General features: G+C 32.7%; 1 protein-coding gene across 1 annotated transcript in view; it reads left to right on the top strand.

The window, feature by feature from the left end:
- The window catches only part of LOC149203201 (UDP-glycosyltransferase 86A1-like), a 29,820-nt gene extending 12,929 nt beyond the window's left edge, over positions 1-16,891 (top strand). Inside the window, exon 3 of the mRNA XM_089401798.1 lies at positions 16,163-16,891. Within this exon, the coding sequence (XP_089257924.1) occupies positions 16,163-16,891 (729 nt within the window). The remainder of the gene's footprint in view (positions 1-16,162) is intronic.
- The last annotated feature ends 6,171 nt before the right edge of the window (positions 16,892-23,062 follow it).

Genomic DNA, 23,062 nt, shown 5'->3' on the forward strand with positions numbered 1-23,062 from the left:
CCCATCAACCTAGAAGGTTCTCAAAACCTCCTCCTCAAGGGATTCCAAGCAACGATTAAGGATTCTTCCTGTATTTAAAATGAGAAATTTGGAAGAATATTTAAATATCTGAGGCATCTTCACAGTCATTTTGTTAGGTAAGAGTTTAGACAAAAGCTTCATTGCCTTTGGAGCTTCTTTGTCACTCCCTGCCTCCCAAAGTTATGCTGCATTTTTTCATTATGTCTTTCCACTGCTTCCTTTTGTCAAGTTATATTGTTCTGCAAAGCAATTTCCCCATTTCCAATTCCTTATTTATTTATAAATATGACTTGTTGCTAGAAATTTGGTATTTTTCTGGCAACATAATGCAAAAGCCTATTGTTTTAATATATATATATTGTTCAAAACAATCATCTTCACTTTTTGCTAATTTGATCAATATTTTTTGCAAAGCTGTAGAAGACAATTGCAGAAGGCAAGTCTGGTAAGCAATTGCAAATGATGGAAGAAATAATAGATGTTGACAGTTACAAATTCAGATTACAATGCATTTTGCCTGACAGCATTGATACTGTCTTAAAAAGAAATGGTCTTTTTAGACTAAATGCATTTTCATATACTGTAGGAGATTGTCTATTTGACTCATTCGAAATGCTTCTACATTTTCGTTATACTTCAAATGAACTACGAAATGGGTTAATAGAACATTTTCTTTTTTGCTTAAACAATAATGATGTTGAAGCAATAGAGTCATATGAGTATGAACTAGCACTTGACTTCCTATATGAGTTACATGGAATTAATGATATTGGTACATATCTTCATAGAATGCATTGTTATGCATCTACAAATATAAAGGAGTCTGATCGAGGTTTATGGGGCGATACCTTTTTCATACGTTGGTTAGCTAAATGGCTAGATGTAGAAATTGCAGTTTGGTCATTGACAAGAAAAACAAGATATTTTCTTTTTAATCAACATGAAAATACAATTCCATATTGCATTCTCTTTCATGATGCAAATCCTGTTAGTGGTCATTATGAACCATTGCTTTACCAAAAGTTTCCAATATGCATTTGCAGCCAGTCTAATATCTACCTGTCATATATTTGCAAAGATATTGAAAGCCATTGGATGCATATTGCAGATAATATGCTTTTAAATGAATTAACGATCGCAAAGCAAATGACATCTAATTGTGGTGAAAGTCTCTTTAATACAATTTTCTATTTAGTGGCAACAGAATTCGATGCACAGTGTTTGCGACTTTACATTGTCCAATCTTTTTGCAATGCACTTATGGATAAGAATCGAGATGCATTACATTGTTTAGAACAATACCTAGTACTTGATGTGATACACTATGCAAATAACAACTGGCAACAATATCTCATAAATATGGCAATGCCATATGGGAAAGGAGAGGTAGAAGGTGGACCATTCTGCTTGCAATGGATATCTGTGATATTCAAAGTCAATATCTAGGTATGGTCCTCTGTTGCTAATAACTTTGTCAGTTACAGTTCTGCTTATTCGACATGCAATCATATTGTTAACATCATGTCATTCAGGACAGATACATCACATATTCACTACCACGCAATGATACAAAAATATGTTCATAATTCTCAACAAGTGTACATGGAAGCAAAAGAGGATTGTAATCAATTGCATCATAAGCATATATACTAGGAAAACAACAATGTATATCTCAAGTACATTTTAACAATAATATTGCATTTGAGATAGCATCTCATTTAGAACAAATGCAGCCAACTAAGCATCGTAGGCTCAATTATCACAAACTAAAGCAATTCATACGTACAAAACGCAAATGCACCAATGTACATAACAATGATAACATCTTTTGTCATAAGCATGTACTCCAAAATCAACAATCTAGTCCTCGGATACATCTCAATAACAAGATTGAATATGAAATAGCATCTTGCTTACAAAAATTGCCCAGGTGTCATAAGCTTAGTAATCACCAAATGAAGCAATTCATACGTACAAGAAGCAAATGCAATGACATATGAAAAAAAGCATCTTCTAATAAGAAGTCAAGAATGACAAGAAAGAAAGATGCAGTATAGATTTATATGGAACAAGTCGAGGACACACCTAGGAATACATGTGCAGTTTGTACCAGATTGCATTTTGCAAAAAATATCAGATTCTTCACTATAGAGTTGCAAAAAAAGCATATGAATTTGACATTGAACAATAGGACCTTCAGCAATGAAAACATATGTGTTGCTTGCAAAAAAGCACTCAAGAATGGAAAGCTTCCACAATTTGCAACACCTGAACAAATAAGACGTAACATTCCATTTCCAACTATAAATACACTTTCAAATCTAGAAGAAAGACTTGTGTCATTGAGAATTGCATTTGCACAAATCAGATAATGGGGATATAGGCAATCACAAATTGGCTTAACAGGATCAATTATCAATGTACCAGTTCATATGGACGTTGTGCAAAAAGCATCGCCACAATATCTAAGTGATAAAATGACAATTGCAGTTGCATTAAAAAGACGATTGCAATACAAAAATGCATACCAAACAGGTAAAGTACGTCCAATTATTGTCATGAAAGCATTGAATGAACTATGCTCTAGAAGTCTTTATAAAGCTGAGAACTATTGTATAAATGAGAATTGAGCCCATGTTTTACAAGAGAATAATGAATACATTGTACAAAATTCAAATAGGGACAATGAAAGTGATACAGACAGTGATGCAAATAACGAAGCACCTACTGAAACATTGGTGCATGGATTAATAGAGTCACAACGCATCTACGATTTGCAAGATAAGATTATTGAACTAGCACCTGCTAAAGGACAACGACCACTGGGGATTTTCAAGGACAAATATGCAGAAGAAATGAACTTTCCAACATTATTTTATGGCGATGCACGTGATCATGACATCACAAACATGTTTAGCTACCAAAAAATTGTACAATGGGAATTGTTACGAGCAAGTGGTGACTTCTCATATCATACAACAAATTTGTTTTTCAAGGCAATGCGAATAATAATTGATAAAGTGCTTTCTTGCATATGGGTATGAATAAGAAAAGGACAACTAAAAGGCAGGAAAATATTAGCAAAAGATGTCAAGTATCGAGCAAATTTTGAAAAGTTATTGAAATCTGATATTGGATACATAGATTTCAAAAACATTCGCATATCTTCTGATCATTTGGAACAAATTAAGAAAAACATATTTGCAATGATACGACATTTGGGACCTACAAATTTCTTTGTGACATTTACAAGTGCAGAACATCGATGGAAACCATTAGTAGATACACTGGTCACATTGTTTAGAAATAAATCAAGTAAAAATGCTATTGATATATTAGAAGATGATGACATTGACTACCTTATAAGAAAATATCCAGTCAGATGTAGCCAGTACTATAGACATAGAATTAATGCTGTAAAGCGAATGATATGTCAAGATACTACATTCTTTGAAAAAATATCTGATTACTATTTCGTAACAGAATTTCAAAATAGAGGAAATGAACATGAACATGGACTGTTATGGATAGAGAATGCTCCAATTTATGGAAAACAAAGCAATTCAGAAATTGAGAAGTTTCTTGACAATTACATAACTTGTAATACAGATCATTTGGAGCCAGATGTTGCTAAATTGCATAAACATCACCATACAAGAAGTTGTAAGAAGCGAAAAAATTCAAACTGCAGATACAACTTCCCCATGCCACCAATGAAATCAACAATGATCATCGAGCCAACCAATGCACAAAATAAAAAAATCGTCGAGAAATCAATATCACTTTTGGCATTCTTGGAGCAAACAAACTACAATGATTCAATAACCCATGACAATTTCCTCTTGGAAATAGGACTAACAGAAAGTGAGTACATAGAACTATTACAACATACAATAAAGCAACCAACAATTTTCCTGAAATGAAAACCTTCACACATTTGGAATAACAGTTTTGCAAAGGCTATGCCTACTTTATGGAATGAAAATACAGATGCACAATTTGTGCTAAATGCATATGCCGCAGCATCATATTGTAGTTCATATATCACCAAAATTGACAAGTCTATGACAAATGCATTTAGAAGAATATGCAAAGAGCATCAGAAAAATGAAATTGATGTTATCTAAATGATTCGTAAACTTGGAAATACATTACTCAATCTGTAACAAATGTCAGCTCAACAAGCAGTGCATATAGCACTTTCATTGCCATTGAGTTGTATTTCAAGGGAATGTATATTCATAAACACATCTCCAGTTGATGAACGCACATTTATGCTTAAACCGCCTATTCTTTTGAAACAAGAACTTGATGATTCAGAAGATGTTATGTGCCATTCCATTATTGACTACTACATTGGACGCCCAAGTTCCATTAGCAAAATCTGCCTTGCAGAATTTGTATCAAATTACAGGAAAGATGGCACACCCATATCTAAAAGGAAAAAACCAAATGTTATACGATTTGTCAAATATAACAAACACAATGATATTGAAAACTTATATCGAGAGAAATTATTATTATATATGCCATTTGAAAATTGTGAAAATACATTGAAACAAGAATTGCCTACGTGGCTCTCTGCATATACATTACATGAAAAAACAATTCAAGCCAATGAAGCCAAATTTACATATAACATCAATCCAACATAGGGTGATTTAGAGACTGCAACAAATGAGCAAATTAGTTCTTTGAATACTAACCAAATGAATATGCGAAACCAAGAGAACAGTTTCCATTATGAAGAATATGATTTGCAATTGGACTTGCAATTTCCAAAACAGTTTGAAATGAAGAAAAAAATCAATCTTGGATTTCAAATTACTGCCCATCCATTTTTAATGGAGAACAATGAGTATAACAAACTTACAAGAATGTTGAACAAAGAGCAACAAGCAATTGTAAAAGACGTTGCAATTAAAAAAAAAAACCCCCAAGGAACCAATTTACCTTTTTATTACAGGTGGAGCAGGCGTAGGTAAAACAGTCACAGCAAAAGCAATTTTCCAAATGCTTATACGAATTTATGATTCACAAAACACAACTGATCCTATGAAACCAAAAGGTCTAATATTAGCATACACAGGAAAGGCTGCATATAATGCAGGTGGAACAACAATCCATTCTGCATTGCTAATGCCTTTTAACAAGTCTCATCTGTTCCCACTCATCAAAGAAGTATTGGAGAACTTATCAAAGCTATATCAAGAATTGCAGCTAGCTTTCATAGATGAGGTATCAATGATTGGTAGTCGGTTCTTATATTCTATTGACAGTAGATTCAGAAACATAAAACATGTCCAAACCAAATACTTTGGCAACATTGACATCATATTTTGTGGTGATTTCTATCAAGCACAACCTATTCAAGACTCTTATTTTTTTAACAACCAATAATCAACAATCAAACAATAACACATGATTTCTAGAAGGATAATGTCAAGTGCTTCTAATTGCATATGACTATGTGACAAACAAATGAGAGATTCATATCCGTTTTAAATAGAATGCGAACAAATTGTCAAACATATGATGATATAACATATATGAATTCAAGTTGCATGCGCCCTGTACCAAATGATCCGACATTTCCCTATTTATTTTACAAAAACAAAGATGTTGCAATGCATAACAAGAAAATGCTAATGCTCATGTCTGGCAAAGAAATTTTAATTAATGCAATTGATGAAAATGAGGAGAATAATGACAATTTCCCAACACATCAACATACAGCTATTTTTCCTTTGCAACTTCTGATAAAGTTGAACATGTTAGTTGAAATGTATGCTTGCAATTATGATGCACCAGATGGGCTAGTAAATGGTGCAGATGGAATAATTAAATCATATACCCATACAGATAAGGTCGATGTTCTATGGATTAAGTTCCACGACCCTAATATTGGTCATCGACAATCTAGAAAAATGGCTTATTTGTATACTTCAGACATAGCACATAATTGGACACCAATACTGCAAATATCAAAAGCAATGCCTATCACATCAAAGATGGCCCAGTTGAAAATACGGAAACAATTTCCAATTCAACTTGCATGTGCATTCACAATACATAGATCACAAGGCTTAACCTTGGATAGGCTTGCATTCGACCCTACTGGAATACAAGTGCATGGCCTAGTATACACAACACTATCACGTGTCAGAAACATAGAATCATTGTATTTGCTTAATCCTCTTAAAGACAATAATTTTAAGGTTAAGCAAAAAGTAAATTGTGAAATGCAACGTTTGGAAACCACTGCAAAATGGCCATTAGAATATGACTCTTCATCAATACAATCATTGCGATCCATCCTTATTCTTTCATTGAACACTCGTAATCTTCATGCACATCTTACTGACGTATGCAATGATTATGACACAATGCAATCTTATATCTTATGCTTACAAGAAACACATATGTCATTGTGTATGCAAAATGAATATTTCAAAAATTTCAATTGCATCTCAAGTTGCATTAAGCATGGAGTAATGATATTGATAAAGAAAAATATCATTATCCTTGAACATACCCATTTTGAAGAGCAACTTGTAGAAGCATTGCTCGCAAAAATAAAAGTTCACGGATTACAAATTGCAGTGCTCAATATATATGCATCGCCACATGCAAATGTAAACAATATTTTGAATGTCATTGCAAAATCTTTATGCCACTTAGATCTAAACAATATCATAATTATATTAGGGGACTTCAATATTGATATGCTACATTGCAATCAAAAAACAAAGAAGCTAGAAACCTACATGAAAAACTACAATCTTCATTTCCTTATTGACAAAACTAATATCATGCATAAATCATTCATTGACCATGTTTGGGCAAATCTAGCTAATATAAAATATAGAATTTTCATATTGGATACATATTGGTCTGATCATGATACAATATCTCTTGTCCTTCAGCTATGATATACACATGAAACAGTTTACAAAATTGCAAATTTTGACATTTTTGCAATACCTCATTGTTTTTACCATTTCTATTTTACTAAAGCATATTACAATATTCTTTTTGTACTAAACCAAATAATAACACTATACATACTATGCATTCTATCGTACATTTACATATATGACCTCATATATTCATCAATGCAAATTATGCCAATGAAACCCTTTTCAATTAAGCAACACAAGCATCCTATCATAAATTTCCAGATATGACCTCATCTATTTATGAATGCAGATTGTACCAGTAAAACCTTTTTCAATTGAACAAAACGACCAAGAAAAAAGAACAACAACATGGAACATAAACAAACAGAGTATATTCTTCTTGCCTTTCCTTTCCTATGGATCTTATGTTCTTGTTCACTTTTTACTTTTATATGTTCTTTTAATTTGCACTGAATATATCTTACTATTCTATAACATAGCATAAATCTTGAAAGAGGAAAAGAAACAATTGAAGAAATAGAATGCATAACCCAATTAGAAAGGGCAAGCCAACCGCTTGTTTTGCGAAGGTATGTCTATGACAACTATACATATATGCTAATTTGTATTTAGAATATTAATGGTTACTATATATGCATTCTATTTTTTCATATGTATGGTTCTATGGTTTTAATGTTCTTGTTGACTTTTTACTTCTATATGCTCTTTCAAATTGAACTAAATATATGTTGCTATTCTATAACATAGCATAAATTCTGAAAAAGGAAAAGAAACAATTGAAGAAATAGAGGGCATAGCTCAAATAGAAAAGGCAAGCCAACCGCTTGTTTTGAAAAGGTATGTCTATGACAACTATACAAATATGCTATTTTCTATTTAGAATATTAATGTTTATTATATATGCATTCTCTTTTTACATATGTATATTTAAATCTATATAAATTAGAAAATGTTGGACGAGTGGAGAAAGCACTTGTAGTAAGTCCCCCCAGACAATGCAGCAAGAAGACATGTACAGGTTAGATATCATAATTTGTTTATTGATTGCTTATCACAAAATACATGTGATAATAGCCAAATCATATTGAAATGTGCATTTACTTGTGTTAGTCCAACTGAAACAATCACAACAAAACTTGATTCAACAAATGTACAAAATGATACATCAAAAAGGTATGCATATGAAACACAACATTGTAATCTATTTATACTTATTCAGTTTTTAGGAGAAACATAGCATTGTAGAAATGTTTATAGCAGTATCTAACTAAGCAATTTTTATAGGCAAAAATAGATACTGCCAATTAAAGTATCAATTGAAGATCTCAATAGTCGTAGAATTGGGCAGCTATTTTTTGGAGACATAATGGTTGTCTATTCTGCATTCCTTGATAAAGCAAACAAATCACGTCAAATATTACGAGCTGATTTGACAGATGCTCAAGGAATGATGACTATAACGTTAACTGTACCTGCACATTTAGAGGAGCGACATGAACAGAAAATTTTGCAAGGCAATAGCATCTCAATTACAAATTTCAGGATATTGCCTAAAACTGTTTATGATCGCGGTGACTGTGACAAAATAATTTTGCTTAATGAATCAAGTATCATAGAAACTGTACCTGAAGTTTTCAAAGAATATCGCTTCATTCCCAGTACATCCATTAGGCAATTTGCAAACAAAAAAGAAATGTACCCAATTGGCACAATCGCTGCAGCCGTTACACTTGCCAAACGGGTTGGATTGCATTACATACTCCATACCAAAGATGGAGATTCTGAAAATGAAAATGCAACTATATGTATTTGCATGTCACTTATTCCTAATTTTCAGTAGATAACATGCATCACTTCAATATAAAGTTATTGTAATTTGTCTATAGTTATTGTAATTTCTCTCTTGCACTTGCAATTTTTCAACACATACAAACAATGTACTTGCATATTACTTTGTACTTGCATATTACTTTTCGTACTTGCATATTACTTTTCGTATTTTTCAATAGATAACAATTTCTCTCTTGCAGTTGCAATTGTTTGACATGTATGAACAATTTTTCCTTTCAATGGAAAAACAACTACAGAAAGGAGACTTCCCCCTCATCCTTTTCAAAAATTTAACAAAAAATGTAAACACAAAAGAAATAATATTCAGAGCATCAAAGTCAACGTTCATGACTGAACTTAACATAGATGCAGTAAACAATCTCAGAAAACTAGCTACATCTACCTATGCTGTAAGTATAACAATAATGGTGTTTTTACTAGCTTTGCATTTCCCATGTAATAATGTAGATTAACGTTTGAATATTTTATAAACAGGTCGAAGGTATTCTGATGGCAACAAATCCATATTCAACTCCTTTCGAACCTGTTTGTGCAATTTGTAACTCCCCAGTCAATTCATCCATAGCGATAACCAATGGGACAATTTTCTGTTCACAATGCAATGATAATTGCCCTTTCATCTACAAGCATTGTATAAATGTCGTAATAGAATCCATTACAACTAACTTTGTACAGTGCATTATTAGGCAGCCCTTATTACATGACTTACTTCCTCATTTAAAAGCAATGTCACATGAGGCATATTTGCAATAGAAAGCTACCATTGTATACGTGTTACGTGACTTCAAAATTCACAGTAAGTTCACACTCAATGAAGATAGTGAACTATTACATGTCGGCTAACAAATGGAAGGTACATCAACATATGCCTCAACATATTTTGTCTCAAATATGTCCTCTCTTCAATTCACAATGTTATCATTTTATTATAACTAACTATTTGTTATACACATTACAAAATCGAGGAACATGGCAGCCTTCACGTACACAGCAAATGCAAAAGTGATATGAATATGTTTCTTCAGATTATGGTCTTACTGTAATAGAACTATTTAACTTGCAATTTCCACTCATTTACCAAGAAAATGTACTTTCAATATTTTAAATTCCATTGCTACTTCAAATCGCTAAGAGAAGATTTTAAATTTCTGTTGTCGCTTCAAATTTTAGTCATAATGAGCTTGTTGTAAGCCATCTTGTTTTGTTAGTGTTTGTTTCTTGGGTAATGTGTGTAAGGGTTCAGGAAAGAACGCTGGAAAGTCTTTATGCATGTGTGTTTGTACTGTTTCTATTTCTGTCCTGTATTTCAAATGAAAGGCATCCTGCAACATGGTTGAAGCTTGACAATCAGACATTTTCTTGTCCGCCTTTTGATAGCGATCAATCTTAGCAAAATATTTTTACATTTTAACATGTTCTTTGTGTTTTTTTACATTACATATTACTGTAATACAACAATTTACATGAAAATATTACTGTAATACAACAGTTTACATGAATGAGATTCATAACCAGCGTTGTATATCATGTGAAATTAATTAGCAAAATATTTTTGAATGAGATTCATAATCAGCGTTGTATATCATGTGAAATTAATTAGCAAAATATTTTTACATTTTAACATGTTCTTTGTGTTTTTTTACATTACATATTACTGTAATACAACAATTTACATGAATGAGATTCATAACCAGCGTTGTATATCATGTGAAATTTATTAATATTTTTACAAATACATCATCTTTCCTGATTCATAACAATCATGTGAAATTAATTAATATTTTTATAAATACATCTTTCCTAATTCATAACAAATTAATTAATATTTTTACAAATACATCTTTCCTGATTCATAACAATCATGTGAAATTAATCAATACTTTTATCAATTTATCTGTCCTGATTCATAACAAATTAATTAATATTTTTACAAATACATCTTTCCTGATTCATAACAAATTAACTAATATTTTTACAAATACATCTTTCCTGATTCATAGCAAGCGTTATATATGTTAAATTAATTAATATGGCAAGATAGGAAACCTCATAAAATTTCTGTGTAATTCTCAGATATATACAATTTCCAATTACTTCATTTAAATGCAGTCTGGTAGTGTCGTCCATAATTTCCAAAGTACATGTTAGCTCATTTACTGCACGTAGAACACAACCCACTCAGCAATATATTGCAATCCAATCTAGGAAATACAAAACAAACCACTATTGCTGAAAACTTATATTGCCGATACCTTTTATTTGCATGATATCTTTAGAACTGTGTCACCATCTGTGGATGTGCATTAATCCTTGCAACAGATAGCAGATGTTAATCCTTATTGGGCAGGTATACCGTCCACAACCTTATATACATTGGGTTGGATTATAGGGAATTGCAATTATGGCATAGTGCTATACAAAATCTACTGATAACTAGCTATGATGAGAGAGCTTTCCTAATCAATGGACAGTGTCCGTTATTAATTTCTGGCTCCCGCATTATTGTTAACATCATTATTAGATAAGCTTATGTAATAATAATAAAAAATTAATAATAATAAAATATAAATAATTTTATGTGTATATATATTAACATAATTTGTTTGGTAGAGTTTGATGTTGCATAGGAGTTGTTCACCAAAAAAATGAAATATACATACCTACTTATACACAAAACACACATGAAAATTGATACCTCTATATGCATAAATGAGCATCTAAATACTTTAGTCCTTTGAGGTATGCATTTTACATCTAGATTAAACATACTACATTTTGAGTTTGAAATTGATAGATTATTTTACTTTTTAATGTTGATTTCAGTTTAAAAGATTATATGTATTTTTAAAATTAAACCAATTGTCAAACAATTGATCGCCTTATTTTTCATTAAATTCTAAAATATTTTTAAAATTTGCAAAGCTATCGTCTAAAAATATTGATTAATCGAGCAAATCATTTCTTAGTTGTTCAAATAGAACTTCAAATATTACATAGACTTAACCATAAATATATATTTATGGAATTTTGATGTAAAATTGGAAAGTTCCACTGACATTAATAAAGTGCACATTTAAAAATTTATTTTAATATTTAAAAAAAAAAAAAAACACTCTTATAAATTATTCAATAATTTCTAATTAAATAGTTTTATGTGATTGTACCCTTCGAAGATGAATATTTCTTTCAGAGTGAAATGTGGTGGATAAACAAGTACCCATATATGAAATGGACGCGTTATATAATACGTGTCATGCTGCATGTCGTTCGAATACTAAAGCTTATCCAATAGAACATACCTCAAAGTACCAGAGGAACCTATATATATATATATATATATATATATATATATATATATATATATATATATATATATATATATATATATATATATATATATATATATATATATATATATATATATATATATATATATATATATATATATATATATATATATATAATATATATATACGTCATTGTCTCAATGGAGCACATCATGTTGCAGATTGTTCGGAATAGAATAGAGATATCAACCAGTGAAAAGGGTGATCCCAGAGTAATAGGTAGTTAATTATCTGGTAGGAAAAGTGAGTTCGGATGACACTCCAATGTCAGAAGAAGCTCAAATGAAGCTCAAACGTGGAGCCATGAAAGGAGGGCTCAGCACCGCAGAGGTTTGTATTGCATTTGGTATTATTTTACCTATGTTTCTGTTTATTGTTAACTGTACAATTTGCTTAAATTTTTTTCATGCTATTAAACAGATGTGATCCAATCTTATTGCCAGGTCTAAAGACTGGGCAATAAATGTTATTCAGACATATGTCTCTTGCAATGGGCATGAGCCAAAGCAACATCAGGTAATAACCATTTAAAATATTTTAACAATCTTGAAATATATGTTTTACTTTGAACTGAAATTTTTGTAACGAATTACACATTGACTTTGCAACGCCATCCAAACAGCAAGATATTTCAAGGAAGATAGCAAGTTTGTTCGGCAAAGGCAGATTGAAGCTTTGTTGTTCGGTTTAGTTTAGCGAAACAGAATGGGTCTTCCTCAGAGGTCAGTTGCTTTTCCTTTCTCCAAACCTGCACTTTCTACATATTTTTATCATAAATTACATCTGGTATCTGTGGACAACAGCAAGGTTGTCCTTATTTCAACATATCTCTTGCTCTTGGTTTAAACAATCAATTATCAGATGTCATTCCTATGCATCAAAAGGTAACTCGTTAGTTAATCACTGTATCCATCTTGATATGCATATTCTTTTTCACTGAAAGTAAAGCTTTTTTCAGTGTAGCTTTAAGATATTAGAACAGCAGCAAGGTTGTCCTTATTTTAACATATTCTTAAATGGTAACTCAAGAATATCTCTTGCTCTTGGTTTAAACAATCAATTATCAGATGTCATTCCTGTGCATCAAAAGGTAACTCGTTAGTTAATCACTGTATCCGTCTTGATATGCATATTCTTTTTCACTCAAAGTAAAGCATTTTTCAGTGTAGCTTTAAGATATTAATGTTCAGAAGCTACTTCATGCAAAAAACTTATATATAGGACTTTCGATATAATATATATATATATATATTTCCATTTTCGACGTTGTGTACACACAAACTGTACCAATGGTAATGTCTCATATTGTTGATTCATAATTTGACCACAAATCACGATTGTTGTATTTATGACAATATTATGGCTATCTGTAATTTTTATAATGGTTCCTAGGGTTTCATACCTGCCAATATCTTAAATCACGGTTACCTATTATATATTATTTCTAACTGCAATTGAATAAACGATTAACTATGATTTTATATGATTAATTATAATTAACTATATTTAATTATATTTTTTTATTAATTATATAAATATGTATAACAATAATTTGTAAATATTATAAATAATCCCTACCGGATTGGTATGACTCCCTTGCATTGAGAAATTAAGTCTAATTAGTAAAAACCAACCTCAGTAGTACTAGCTAGAGATTCATTAAAGAACTACCAGGGTTTCACTCTTGACTTTTTCTGTGATCTCAATCATTAAAATATGCTCTTTAGTTTGTGTATCAACAGTTTCAAGACCTATGCTACCCGATGGTGAGAGTGAGCTCGGCTCGTGCAGATCTCACTTGGACTTGGATTTGCCTACGTTGCTAGTTCTGAGTTGCTATGATGTTATAATAGTACAATTTTCAATTTTCAAAATCCATAGGTTTCGAATAGAACCCTATGTCTATGCAACGAGAAATTGCAGCCTGTCACACTCAACTGCCAAAACCTCACTTGCAATCTAACACCAAGATTTTATTTAAGATTTGCCTCCGATGTCAGATAGACCACTTAATTGCACTGATTGCTCACTTAACTGCACCAATTGCATATCAAATTCCGCACATCACCGTCGATTTGACAGCTCTAGGTGAACTATTTCAGTTCCATTTCAAATCAGACAGTATATGTATTTATGAGTTGCTCCAATTGCATATCAAATTCCGCACATCATCGTCGATTTGACAGCTCTAGGTGAACTATTTCAGTTCCATTTCAAATCGGACAGTATATGTATTTATGAGTTGCATGCCATACCAGAAATCAGAGAGTGGAACTATGGAACTATGGGTATTTTTGTTTTATGGCGATCATTAAACACTGGTTTGCTCCAATAAATGCTCTTCATATTGGATTATATCCTCTCCCATCTGATCTTGAAGTATTTCAGCTCCATTTCAAATCAGTCCGTATATGTATTTATTACTGCACCTGTCAGAAATTTATCCCGCATTGAAGTGTTGCGATCTTGCACGCATTTCCCTATCTGGTTGTACAGGACTTCTCGGCTGCATCTCTTTTAGCGCATAGGTTCTTTCAATATTTTCAAATGATTACCTCTTGCCTGCAGTAAAATATTCCCAAAAACTCAGTTCCATTCACATTTAAAACCAGCTTGCAAACACGTTGACCTCTTTTATAAATTGGCAAAAGCAATACCTAATTTCTCCTACATATTGACATATATCTCTCTGCTTCACATAACATGGAATCCATTAGCATCAGCCAACTTACTCAACTGGCAGCATTGTTTCTCTTAGCACTTGTTCTCATGACTCTTCTGATTATGGACATCCTAAAAGTAGAAGCACAAAGAAAAAAGAAACCAAGAAACAGCCACTAACAATAACATCTCCAACCAGGAGCATAGGAATCTATGGCAATCTATAACAAGTACATTATGGAGTATATTTGAGTTACAGCCACATTTTTGAGGACACATTGTCAAAATTCTGAATATCAGGCCTATTTCTGCATTATTTTACGGCTTGTCTCTGTTCTGATTTTTAGCCCAATCCAAGTATCTATCACATTTTAGAATTGTGGCAATATTTAGGCCGATAGGCCTTCCTATGCATCAACATTTTCGTCAACACTTTTATCCTGCTCCGTTTGATCAAGTGAGACACTTTCAACTGTTGATTTGAAGTGTAACTGCTTTTTCCAGCATGTCAAGATATTTTTACTGCTTTTTCCCATTCTTTTATGTTACTCTTGAAGATATTTTTACTACTTTTTCCGTTTCTTTGGTTTGCCAGTTGTTGTCGCTGTTCTTCCTTCCTGACTTTTGGCAAGCACTGACTTTTGGCAAGCACTAATTAGTATTAAATTATATACCTCATACACCCATTAAAACTACCTGCCGCCAACTCTTTAGACTTAATCCCCAAACCCCAAAGCCGTGGTTTGAAGCTCTGTAAAGAGCTTTTCGAAATTTGACTTCCCTTCTCTGATTGCTCTAATGTGTTCCGTTCGCTGGTGTGGTTTGTTCTGGGCGCAGTTTTGCGTTTATGTTGAGCTCACTATATTCCTCCGAGACCCATCTGACTTTACAGAATTTTGTTGTTGTTCGAGGGGTTCTACACTGGCCCCTCAACCCATGTCAGCTTCCATCTTCTCCTACGATAGAAATCTCGGCTCGATCTGCAGGCCATTACCCGACAGGTGCTTATTTTCCTTCAAATTGTCATAAACACGTGTTTTTGTTCTCTAGATAAGAGTTGTTAAATGGTGTTTTTTTTCTCTATTTCTTTCTACAAATGGTAACTGAATTCATGTTTTTGGACTGCAGGGGTATTGTTTCACCTACACGCAGGTTCTGGTAGTCAGAAGGCTCAGGATTTCACCAAAAGTTTTGGTTGTTCAGCTCTCGGGTTGATTCCAACTCAATATATCGATTCTTACCAAGAGTTTCTTCCTTAAACTGGTATGGATACCCATTATTCTAATTGGGTTCGCTCTTCGCTGGATACCTTGAAATTCTCTAATGGGTTCTGCTCGCTGTTGTGGTTTGTTCTGTGCACAGTTTGTTCTTGGCAATTCTTTTGACGATCTCGAAAGAAAGGAAGTGAATTTGAACCCTCCGGTACTGCATGTTGGTCCGTTGCTTCCCTCTGGTTTTTTGAACGGTGAACATTCCAAGGACATGAGAGTTGGAACGAGCATTTGGACAGAATATGACTGTTCCGAGTGGCTGGATGCAAAGCCTAATCGTTCGGTTCTATACGTTTCCTTTGGGAGTATGGTTCATGTGACTAAAGCTCAGCTGGAGGAAATAGCGATGGTTTTGAAGGACAGTGGGCAGTTGTTCCTCTGGGCTCTTCATCCAGACATAGTCTCTTCAACAGTCTCAGACAACTTACCCCACGTCTTTCTCGATGAGATAAAAGGGCAGGGGCTCGTTGTTCCATGGTGCAATCAGCTGCAAGTGTTATCCCATCCATCCGTTGCGGGAATCGTTACTCATTGCAGATGGAACTCAATGCTTGAAAGCATAGTTGGTGGAGTTCCCATGGTACGGCTTCCATTTTGGGTGGATCAATTCACCAACAGCAAGCTCATGGTCGATGAATGGAAAATTGGATACAGATTGAGTGGTGGGAAAGGACTGATACTAAAGAAAGAGATATCCAGAACTATCAGAAAATTGTTCAGTTACGAAGGGACGGAGGTAAAGAAAAATGTGGAGCCTCTAAGAGACAATGTGAGGAATGCGGTGCGAAGAGGAGGATCTTCAGATATAAACATTGAGTGAGAGCTTCCTAGAAGGTTTGAAGGGGAACCATATCGGCAAATAACTGCATGATGGTGAACCTTTTCACACATGTTTATCACTCGTATGACGCATGATGTTTGAGCTGAGTTTATAAATGTTTTAGTTGAATTTATAAAAAATTATTCGTATAAATTGGAAGTTATTTAAATTCGGAAGGGAAAAAAATTGAAATTGAGCGCTATTTGATCGTGTCTTTATATCTAAAATGTGTGGTTTCAAAACAATAAAACGACTTTAATTTAATTTCGTGGTATTCTAATATGTGCTCCATTCCCTTTAATTTAATTTCGTGGTATTCTAATATGTGCTTCGTTCCCTTTCTATTTAAGTAGAGGATGATTTAATCGATTACGCTGAATTTTACCAGTGAATCATTATAACTATTTTTGTTTATCATAAGCGTAAAGTTTTATAACTATTTTTGTTTATCATAAGCGTAAAGTTTTATAACTATTTTCGTTTATAATAAGCATAAAGTTTTATATAATTTTTGTTTTTTATTTTTTTAATAATGATGGCGGTTATTCACATCATTAAAATAAATAAATAAATGAATATTTATTTATTTTACAATTTTAGTTTTCTATTTACAAAATTTAATAGAAGTGTTTTAAAGAAGTATATTTTGTTATGAGTTAAAAAGTTAAATAAAGACATTAAGAGAAAATGTTTTCCCAAAAACTTCATGGGTCCCCTTAACAGTTGGATTTAGCAACCATTACTCCTCCATTGAGGTTTAGCCAAAAAGGACATCAAAAAATATATGGAAATTGTTTAATTATGTAGCCATTGACAATTACTTGCATTGATGCTTGGTGGGAATTCTAACCAAAAAATGTTCATATATAGAATTCTAAGACATATGGATCACCATAGAACATAAGAGAACTAAACATAGCAGATACAAAAGTGAGTGACCAAGTGACATAATAGACTATTAGTCTAATATTATGACTTGAAAATGAGCATTGGAGTTGCATTGGTTTCGAGTTGACGGTGCAAAGCCACTGAATAGAGAAAGTGAAGTCTTCGTTTGCGAAACTTCCTAGGCTCGGGAGTCCACCTGAAGATGTTTCCAATGATTTCACTATCAAAGAAATATGGTCTGCCACCAAATTCCCTTGTTCCCTGTTGAAGGATATTGTTCCTCACTTTAGGTGGAATAGATTCAAAATGGTAAGTGACAGAGTTCTAGCCAAATAAACACCGACATCAAGAAGTGGATGCTCTTGTCACACCACCCCGAAAACTACCTTGACACAGCCTCAGAGCCATGAAAGGACTTATAATAACCAAAGATGACCAAACTAGTGTATGACTAGACATAATTGGTGTTACCCACAATGGAACATGTGGTTTATAATAATGGCGAGGTGAAAATATAGGTAGATAGGTATTGGAATTTGAGTGAATAGGCCATGTTAGAAAGGCGTTGTCAACCACTAAAAGGATGATTGGCCTTAGATATTGTTGTAGGTATTCTTCTTGTAGAGACTGGTGTTGCTGGTGGGGAAGGCATATAGAGATGTGCAAAATATTGTTAGGAAGATTAGGCACGTGATTTTTTCAGAACCAAATGGAAAATGTGCCTCGATACTGGACACCACATAGTTCATGCTTTTGAAATTTTACTCAGAGAAAAGAAAAGATGGATTTGGTATTGCATATGAATGAGATGTATTCTTCGTATATGCTTGGCCATCTATAGAGGTTTCTTGATTTTGGGTAATTAACTTACTCTAAAATGAAATAAGACATTCAATGTGTTCTTTGTAATATAGATATAAACAAAACATCTAAAGAAAAGTAATTGCACAATGATCCAGTCCAAGAAAACAAGGTTTTCCACAAATCAATTAACTCTTCTATAAAAATTCAACAATTCCAATTTAATAATCATATCGGCCTCTCTTTGTACCTTTTGGGACAATTGCTAGTAATATTTCTATGGGAGAATTTATGTCGCAGTTTCATTTTCTAAGTTGTTGCTGAGTTGTTCTTCTGTTTAATGTCAGAAAGCATATGACTATCTATCATAACTAATACATATTATGCACCATGCAGGCAACAAGATCTTTCAGGGAACGTACCAAGTTTCTTCAACGAAGGCAGGTTGAAACTTTGTTCTTCTGTTTAATGTCAGAAGTCAGGTTTTTGATATCAACCGGAACCACTTCACTTCTTGGGCAATATTCCAGAGGAACCTTCTCTTCTTCAACTTATCATCTACCTACCGTTCTCAGTAATTATGCTTTTCATTACTACTAGCACCAACAAGAAACTGACTCCTGATAAATATTATTTTTGACAGTTATTTCATGATACTTTGGCTGTGTGTGTAAAGGAGTGTTTCACGATACATTATGGAGTATATTTGAGTTACAGCCACATTTTTGAGGACACATTGTCAAAATTCTGAATATCAGGCCTATTTCTGCATTATTTTACGGCTTGTCTCTGTTCTGATTTTTAGCCCAATCCAAGTATCTATCGCATTAATATTTCTGTGGGAGAATTTATGCCGCAGTTTCGTTTTCTAAGTTGTTGTTGAGTTGTTCTTCTGTTCAATGTCAGAAAGCATATGACTATCTATCATAACTAATACATATTATGCACCATGCAGGCAGCAAGATCTTTCAGGGAACGTACCAAGTTTCTTCGAAGAAGGCAGGTTGAAACTTTGTTTTTCTGTTTAATGTCAGAAGTCAGGTTTTTGATATCAACCGGAACCACTTCACTTCTTGGGCAATATGCCAGAGGAACCTTCTCTTCTTCAACTTATCATCTGCCTACTGTTCTCAGTAATTATGCTTTTCATTACTACTAGCACCAACAAGAAACTGACTCCTGATAAATATTATTGTTGACAGTTATTTCGTGATACTTTGGCTGTGTGTGTAAAGGAGTGTTTCACGATGGCTATCAAGTAGCTTTTTCCTGTTATAAATTTATTTGCTCTTTCTTCTCACTTATGGTTTGAAGACGCCTAATAAAAGGTCCATTTGGTTTTATTTTTTAACCTCACCTTGTTCAATAGCTCTTGTCGGTTGATGAAATCGATAGCACTTCATGACTGTTATTTAGCAACTGGTTACTTGATTTCTACTATACATTTAAATATTATGTTGACCAGGGTTTCACTCTTCACTTTTTCTGTGATCTCAATCATTAAAATGTGCTCTTTAGTTTGTGTATCAACAGTTTCAAGACCTATGCTAGCCGATGGTGAGAGTGAGCTCCACTTGACTTTTCCTCAATATACACACTCAATTACAAGTTACTTTTGGTGTCGGTTCTGAAGCATTACTCCATGCCAGCGTTTTTGCTATGACTAAGGAATTATTGTTTTTGATCCCGAATGCTTCAATTCTGGATCATTCCTTGCCCGGCCATTACTGTATTCAGGTCTGTTTGTAATAGTACAATTTTCAATTTTCAAAAAATGGGTGCTATATCCTTTCGTGCATGATTTCCAAAAATGGTCACCACTTCTTTTCAATAAGCAACCCTATGCTTATATTGCAGTACATGGATATTGTAAACTTTCATATTAATTAGATAAGACCATGTAAATAAGTTAACGGAAATACAATCTGTGACCGCAAAAGAAAAAGGAAAAGGAAAAACTGCACGCTTCATAAGCTCCGTTTCAGCTAATCAGTACGTCTAACTAAAACAAAATCCATAGGTTTCAAATAAAACCCAATTGCATATCAAAATCCACACATCACCATCCATTTGACAGCTCTAAGATAAATGCTGAATCACAACAGCAACAACAACAAATTTTCCAAGTTCTGCAATTCAGTCCCCTGCAGACCCCGGTAGGGATTACCGCCACGGCAGTGGCTCCTTGTTCTGTTAAGACACATTCTTTAATATGAAATCTGTAATTCAATTCCCAGCACCGTGACATATTAAACAAGATAATAATGTAATCTCACCAAAACTTAAAAAAAAACTGTTTGAAAGACACAAATAACTTATACTGCCTTTCTATGGAATTACAAACTATAAATAGAGATGATGCGGTGCTGACTCTAACACCACCTGTATTGAAGTTTTAATTAATAAAAGTCTATTCGAATAGACACATATCTTCACAACATAATATATTTTATATAAAAGTAACATTTTATTAATAAAATAGAAATATTAATTAATAAATACAATCAATTATCCTAGTAGGGGAATATTATATCAAAAATATATATTTAATATTAATTATATTTTAAAAAATATCAACTTAAATAAATTTCGTTCCCATAATACAAAATTATATTTCATTTTCCACCAAATTTTGTGGCCATAAAGACTTAGAATCCGTTTCACAGCAAGAATAAGTACTTCTTAGTTTGTTTCTATTATAATACCTTACGACTTTAAGATTTCTGCAATAAATCTACGTTCCAAACATTTTCTAGATAATCCTTTCCATTCTGTGCTGGAACTTGCTCACAATCTTTTTGAATGCCATCGAAAGTGAAAGATGTCTTCTACATCATCCATAACCATTGTCTCTGCGCTTCCTTTTTAGTTTTCCTTGAAACGGTCAATTATGCAAAATCCAAAGTCAAATTTTCGTTTAAACAAACCCGAATAAAATCTTCAAAATTTGGATAAAAGAGAAAATAGTTTTGAAGTATTACATATCCGAGCTAGCTTCCAATCTGAGCAAGTTCTATTTCAATTATGAAATATAGTCTTATTAAAAATCAACGCTATTCAAATGGTAAAATCCAATTTTCATTTTATCTATATATATATTTCAAATAGTAAAATCCAAATATATATATACATATTACAGGTGTATGTATATAACCTTAAGATATTTCATTAAAATGTATTAATCTAACACTATTTAAATATATATCATAGTTAGAGTTTAAGTATTCCATGCATCACATTTTCATTGAATCTTTTTATCTCTACAACTGTCAACAAGATTAATGCTCATCAAAATTTCTTAATGTTTTATATACAAGATTGTGAGTGACAATGACTTCCATATTACTCCTCAACATTGCGACATGCATTTGCTAAATCTTCAGGTTAAAAAAAAGTGGTTCTCTTTTCATGCACCAAGAGATCATATAGTTCTTTTGATATCCAATATTGATAGGACAAGTAACTTTTAAAAAGATGATGGACACCCAAAAATATTTTTATACCCTAATTTATTATTTATCTTAATTAAATATTTTTATTATATATCTATATATATATATATATATATAAATTTAATTTTTCTATATAAATTATTTATATAAATGAGTCTATATTCATTTTAATTTGGGATCGATTAAGTGTTGAGAGAGATCAGAGATCAAATCTCTTTTCACTTTTAAAGAGGCTTGTATCTCAATTTATTTGATCTTTTTTGGCATTTCATAGATCAAGAATTAAGATGGATTTAGACTCGTAGATATTGAGGTCATAGATACACCTTTAATTTATTTTATTTTATTTTTATCGAGTCAAAATATTAGAGACCAACCTAGATCCATCTTAACTCCAGATCTATCAAGTGCCAAGAGGGATCAAATCCTTTGAGGTGCAAACCTTTTTTTGAGTGAAAAACCTGAGGAAAGTTTTGCACCTCAAGAGATTTGATTCCTCTTGACACTTGATAGATCCGGAGTTAAGATGGATCTACATAGGTTTCAGTCATGTGCATCCAAAAAAAATATAATGAACATATGATTAATTTTATCAATAATATGTAAATTCATCTAATATTTATAGAATCATTTTAACTATGCTAAATATTAATTTTTCATTTTAATTTTAAAATATGCTTAGTTGTCTGCCTTGGGTATCTCAAGTGACGGTGGCCATGGAATGAAGTCTCTCTTTCTTTGTCTATCTATCTCAACCACTGTAACACACATGCTCTCTCACTCCATATCTATTAATCTCTTTGTCCCTACCTCCCTCTCTTCATATCTCTCTTATTCTTTCTCTTTACTTTCCATCTATATCTCTATCTCCCTTTGTCTCTCTATATCACCCCTAAAACTCACACTCTTTCTCTCCAATCTATCTATCTATCCCTCCCTCCTCCTCTCCCTCTCTTTGTCTCTCTCTACGCATTCTCTCCCTCTCACTCGCTTCTATCTCTCTTCCCTCCTATTGTCCTCTCTCCCTCTA

The sequence above is a fragment of the Pinus tabuliformis genome, chromosome 2_1, assembly GCF_031772625.1.
Source record: "Pinus tabuliformis cultivar Carrire ecotype Pingquan chromosome 2_1, CPIR1, whole genome shotgun sequence".
Lineage (NCBI taxonomy): Eukaryota > Viridiplantae > Streptophyta > Pinopsida > Pinales > Pinaceae > Pinus > Pinus tabuliformis.